The sequence below is a fragment of the Asparagus officinalis genome, chromosome 7, assembly GCF_001876935.1.
Source record: "Asparagus officinalis chromosome 7, Aspof.V1, whole genome shotgun sequence".
In the NCBI taxonomy this organism is placed as follows: domain Eukaryota; kingdom Viridiplantae; phylum Streptophyta; class Magnoliopsida; order Asparagales; family Asparagaceae; genus Asparagus; species Asparagus officinalis.
Window position 1 is genome coordinate 14,025,215 of NC_033800.1, and position 5,891 is coordinate 14,031,105.

A 5,891-nucleotide genomic window follows, 5' to 3' on the forward strand; every position below is an offset into this window, starting at 1 on the left:
GTCCGCACATGAGAAGGTTCAACGACTGGTAACAAATCATTAAAGTCAAAGTTGTTATCCAATTGATAATCTCGTTCATATTCAACGATCATGTTATGCATAATGATGCAATCTGTTATGATGTCTTTCAGCACACTAGGTTGCCAGAAATGTCCTGGTCCACGTATAATAACAAATCGAGCTTGCAACACGCCAAAAGCTCGCTCAACATCTTTTCTTGCGCTCCCTTGTTGTTGAGCAAAGTACTTATGCTTGTTTCCTCACGGTGCTGGAATAGTCTTCACTAATGTGGACCACTCTGGGTAAATCTCGTCGGCGAGATAGTATCCCATAATGTACTAGTGGCCATTAACAGTATAGTTGCACGGTGAAGCTCTTCCCTCCGTAAGTTGTGCAAAAAACGGTGAACGGTGTAGAACATTGAGGTCATTGTGAGACCCCGGCAGTCCAAAGAAGACATGCCATATCCAAAGATCTTTGTTAGCTACAACCTCTAAAATAATTGTAGGTTCATGAAAATGCCTAGTATACATACCTTGCCAGGCGGTTGGACGGTTCTTCCATATCTAGTGCATACAGTCGATGCTCCCAAGCATACCAAGAAAACCTCGTTGTGAATCTTCCTCGAGCTGGCGTGCAACGTCTTCATTAGTCGGTGAACGAAGGTATTCCTCCCCAAAGATGTTGATAATCGATCGAACGAATCACTTCATGCTCTCAAGCGACGTACTTTTACCGATCCGAACGTAGTCGTCAACGGCGTCAGCGGATGCTCCATATGCGAGCCTCCGCATAGCTGCACTAATCTTTTGAAGGCTAGATAGTCCCAACTGTCCAGCACCATTCCTCTTTTGGACGAAGTACTTGTCATGTTCGACGATAGCGTCGTGGATTCGAAGGATTAACAAACGCATTATTCTGAATCTTCGACGAAAATAATAAAGATGATAGGTTGGTGCGTCAGCAAAATAATCTTAGAACAACCGATTGTGGCCTTCCAGTCGGTATCGATGGAGCACAATACGTCTTTTGTGTTGAACTAAAGTTTAACCTTTCTCTTGTTCTTCTTCCTTGACGACAGCAACTCCCATAAGAAAGAACGTCTTCATCATTTCATCATCGCTAGAGCTAGATGAGCTAGACATTTTGTCTAGGAGATAATGGGTTGAAGTGAGAATGCATCGAATTTTATAGGAATCCGTCGATTGACGGTCAAAGTTTGCGATATCTCGAACTTCGTGCCCAACCTCGAAGACCGCAAGCTACCTCAAAGACCGTGTGTGTTCCCTCGAAGACCGTGGACTACCTCGAAGACCGTGTGCGTTCCCTCGTAGGCCATATCCAACGGTTAGAAAATAAATAAAAGAGGTTTAAATATAATTGAAAGTAATGAGTAAAAAAATTAAAATAGAAGAGGGGTTTTCTTGATATTGTTGGAGCTCCTAACTAGGAGCTTGTTGGAGCTCCATAAAATAAGGAGGACCTCCCGATACTTATTTTTATAATTTTTTATTCTAAAATGCTTAAGAGCTCTTGAGAACTTGCTGACTAAGACTCCTAACTGAAAGCTTGATGGCCTTGTTACGAGGAGGAGAAGAGCGAAGTGCCAGAGAGACTTTTATAGGTGTTGCTGCAGCTAGGGGGGCTTTTATAGGTGTAGCCTCACGTCCGCGGCTGCCCTCATCCGGGTATCTTCCAAAAGCGGTCATGCAAGTTGTTATCGGATGTAATAATAGTTTAATTAATGATGAAATTGCCTTTAATGGTACTGTTTACGGGGTTAAATGAAGCTATTATTGAGAGAGATGTAGATAGGCCTTCCTACAACGTGCAACGCCAGTTATGCTAGGGTGATGATTTTTTTTTATTCGCTATACTCACCAGCATGTGACAATGGTAAGTTTGTAATTAAATTTTTTTTAGAGATTTCTGTAAATTATGTTTGGTTCAACAAAAAATTTACAGAAATATTCTCTATAAAATATCAAAACCTACCAAATTTTTTAAAAAACAATTTCCTCTCAAAATGAGAGGAAATCACCAGAAATCTGACACATACCATATTTAATTAAAAATCTACCAAATCTTGTTATTTTCTATAAAGTTATGAGCCATTTTCTTGTTTTGAACCAAACAAGCAAAGTACAAAAAACAAGAAAATTGGTACTTTTTGATTTCTCAAAACTTTTCCTATAATTTTTTTAAGAAATACAAGTAAATCATATTTTAAGTGAAAAACATTTCCTATAATTTCTAGAAATTGAACCAAACACCCCCTAACGAGTCACATGCCATGATGCCAATCACGTTACACGAAAATACCAAAACACCATCAACCCTAGCGATAACGGGTAACTATTTCATCTTTGTCTTAACTTTTTTGAAAAAAAAACATCACGTTCTAATTTCCGAGTACCTATTTGAGTGTTTAATTAGTTTAATTTAATAATTAGGTTTTTAGATCGTAAAATATGCAACTCACCACTTTAAATTTATCAGTTTTAAAGCCTGCTGTTGCATAAGAAAGAAAAATAAAAATTAATGGTGGTAAGTCTTTGGGTTTATAGGCAAAAATGCATTTATGGTTCACAATGTTGTGGCATTAGCGTAAAAAAGCCAATTATTTAGAAAAAATATTGCAAGATATAGAAGAACATAGCTATTGAATAATTTTTTGGGTTTATAGGTAGAAAAACTGGGATGATTCTTTGGTTACTTTCTACATCTAATTGTTTAGAAAAGATATTGCAAGTTATAGAGAAATATAGCTACTGAATAATTTTTTGGGTTTATAAAGTAGGAAAACAATTTTTTGGGTTTATAAAGTAGGAAAACGTGGATGAAATTTTGGGTTTATAGGTGGAATGTATTTTTTTCAATGAATTTTTTATACTAGTCCCTCAAATGTTTCATACTTTGAATTAGTCTCTCAAATCATTGAAACTGCTATATGCCCCCAATTTCAGAAGTTATTTTCAAATTAATTCCCCAACTCATTGAAATTGCTATTAGGTCCTCTAGTTCTCATAATTACTTTTCAAATAGCCTACATGGTTTCTGCTTCTACCCTTGATTGAAGGGACTAAACTTAAAACAATTTAAAACATAGATTTTAGCAGTACGAATGATCAATTTCTTTTAAAAAAAACCCTTAAGAATTGAAGGCAAAAAACATTTTCGGTGATTTGAGGGAGAAATTTCGTATTTTGAAACAATCAAGGGACTGACATCTATTAAAAAAAGACTTTTAGCAAGAGACTGGATTTCATCATAAGTGTGGCAAAACTTTGGGTTCTTAATGATTTAAGAGACCAATGACTAAATGAAAAGGGTGTGTTAAAATAAATGGGGTGAAACTTTGGGATTATATATGTAAAAGAACAAAAATGAGAAAATTAATCTGTGTCAAGGATCGATCGTTGGTATTTTACTTTTACAACGCCTATATATGACATATCATTAAAGTTGAACTGTAGCTAAGCACTGTTTAAAACTTTAGTACGTAGCATAATTTGCTCTTTTAATTTAACACAATTGTCATACACGCAAATTACGTCAAAATTTCCCCTTGGTCATGTATAATCAAAATGTAAGAATAGAATGACAAATGACAAATAATAAAGAGAGAAAAGAAACGCTTGGGGCTGTTTGGTTCGCTATTATAAGGGGTGGAAAACTCAAAAAACCCCTCCACGTCAGATTTTTAGCCCTCCACGTCAGCTTTTTCGTTTCCGTCCATTTCTTTGAACCGCTTTGGTTCGCTCGAATGGAAGATGGAAAACTCCGCTGAAATCGCCGCCAACTAAGATTTTTTTCCCTCTCCGATTTCCTTCCCCAACCAAGTAAAATTGATGAAAACTCTGCCAAGTCAGATTTTTTCCTTCTCTGCTTTGTTTACAAAAGTTTTCCTTTTTTTTTCTATGCGAACCAAACACAAGAAAAATAAATACATTGGTTTCCCACCATTTTTTATGTGCGAACCAAAGCAAAACAATCCATTTCTTGGAAAAGTTTGGAAAACTCAAAACTTGTGTTTCTTTACATGGAATTGCATTTCTCTATATCAAGGAAACGAACCAAACAGCAAACTAGTAAAACTGTGTTTAATGTCCTGCGTTTCATACTGCAAAAATCTAAAAAGAAAAGCGTCTCTGATAAAATCTTGCTCAATAGCTGCTGTTGATTGCATTCAAATTCCTTACACGGTTGGAGTTGTTATCTGCATCGTGCATACTCAAGCATGCCAACTTGACTTCCAATAAATTCCTGCAAAACGAGCAACCTGTTTAGTGACCATAAGGACATTAGATTCAAGAATTTGGAGATAATCACGAAACAAAGCACCTGTAAGGTATTGGATCTGTCGAACGTAACAAAACATGTTCCACATCGAGTGAAGGAGCACCGGAGGCAGCAAGTTTCTTGACCTTGAGAAAACCACTGCCATTATTATTCCAAAAGCTGTGTGAGACGGCATGCAGACCGGATCATGGTGTATTTCTGCAAAACAAAGTGAACTCAGCAGGATAGACCAAAACGGGTGCATATGTCTCGAGAGCCATGGCATCAGAAATCCCCGGAACACAATCTCCTCGCAGATCGGAGCGCACACCGTGCCCGCAAGTACTCCCAACACCGCAGCTGGATAATCACGAAATTTGATTGCTTGTTCGAAGCTACTAAAGTAATCCACTGGGGTGGGCCCTAAAAAGTGGTGACTGATTGAATCTATGTGTCCAACAAGAGGAAACAAGCGGCATGCTATAATGAGATCGAACAGCCAGTTCCCTTCGATGCTGAAGTGCAAGCAATCCGTAGGTAAGGGTCTAAACCGATAAAGGCAGAGGTAAAGGATTGCGATTTGGATAGGCTGCGTCGAGAGGAGCCACAAGGGATCATGGTAGGCGGGGTCCACACGGTCAATCAACGGAAATATCTTGTGGCCATGCAACTTGTTCCAAGCAAAACAAAGATTAAAGAATAGGAAAACTGTTCCCATGCCCCATGGCACTACCCAGCGTTCCCTTTTTGGTTCGAGAAAATCTCGTGCAGTCTTTTCTACCCGTGATATCCAACTCTGGTTATCATCCTCACCGCTTGAAATATTGTTGATGAATTCCGAATTAGGATTGTTAACGTGGACTGGACAACACTTGGGTTTTGCACGTAGGATTTTCAGCGGCACCGCAGGCTCTACTCTCCTTGGCAGTTTTGTTGAAACTCTAAGACAAGGATATCGCCTGGCGCCGTCGACGCCATGATGAAATCTACTTGTTGCAGGAAGGAAGCATGCATTCAGTCGAGAATTTTTAGTTGTAGGCTTGAAAGGCAAAGGAGAAAGGTAGAGAACGCAAGCAAGAGACAGAGGGAGAACGCAACTGTTGACGCCGGCCATTGACAAGGGAGCTAGTAATGGAAAAGATATCGGCGACGGAGCCAAGCAACTGTAGACGCCGGCCATTGTACAATTTTTTTTCAATGAGAGGCAGAGAGAGAACGCAAGAAAGAGATAGAGACAAAGAGAGAACGCATGCAAGAAGGTGATACATAGCGCGCGTATATTGAGGATAATATATAAGCGTATGTTGATTGAGTCCAACTACGAATAAGAATTTGAGTCGGTTAGACAAGGATTTGTATCGGATTTGGATCCTCTCCCAAAAAAAAATAATGGAGATGCTACTACTTTCATTTTAGTCCATTGATTTTTTTTAATGATTGATATAAAGTTACTTTTTCTTAACTATAATTATGAGAATCAATTAGCCTAACAAATCTCCTATTTTTACTCCTATATATATATCCAATCTACTTTCCCAATCAAATATATCCGGTCTTGATGATTTTTTCCGGTTTTTTCTTTCTTTTTTCCTTTTTTTTTCTCCGCTTCC

General features: G+C 38.3%; 1 protein-coding gene across 1 annotated transcript; it reads right to left on the reverse strand.

Moving 5' to 3' along the window:
• Positions 4,050-5,514, reverse strand: LOC109850269. The gene is made up of 2 exons (XM_020420245.1): positions 4,345-5,514; positions 4,050-4,266 (listed from the first exon to the last, which is right to left on the reverse strand). The coding sequence occupies exons 1-2, from the start codon at positions 5,459-5,461 to the stop codon at positions 4,235-4,237; spliced, it is 1,149 nt and encodes a 382-aa protein (XP_020275834.1). The 5' UTR covers positions 5,462-5,514; the 3' UTR covers positions 4,050-4,234.

Excerpts from the sequence above, each read along its gene's own strand:
- LOC109850269 (XM_020420245.1), bottom strand. The coding sequence starts at position 5,461 with ATGGCCGGCGTCTACAGTTGCTTGGCTCCGTCGCCGATATCTTTTCCA. Across the intron at positions 4,267-4,344 it reads ACAGATCCAATACCTTACAG|GAATTTATTGGAAGTCAAGT; the intron begins GTGCTTTGTTTC and ends CTCGTTTTGCAG.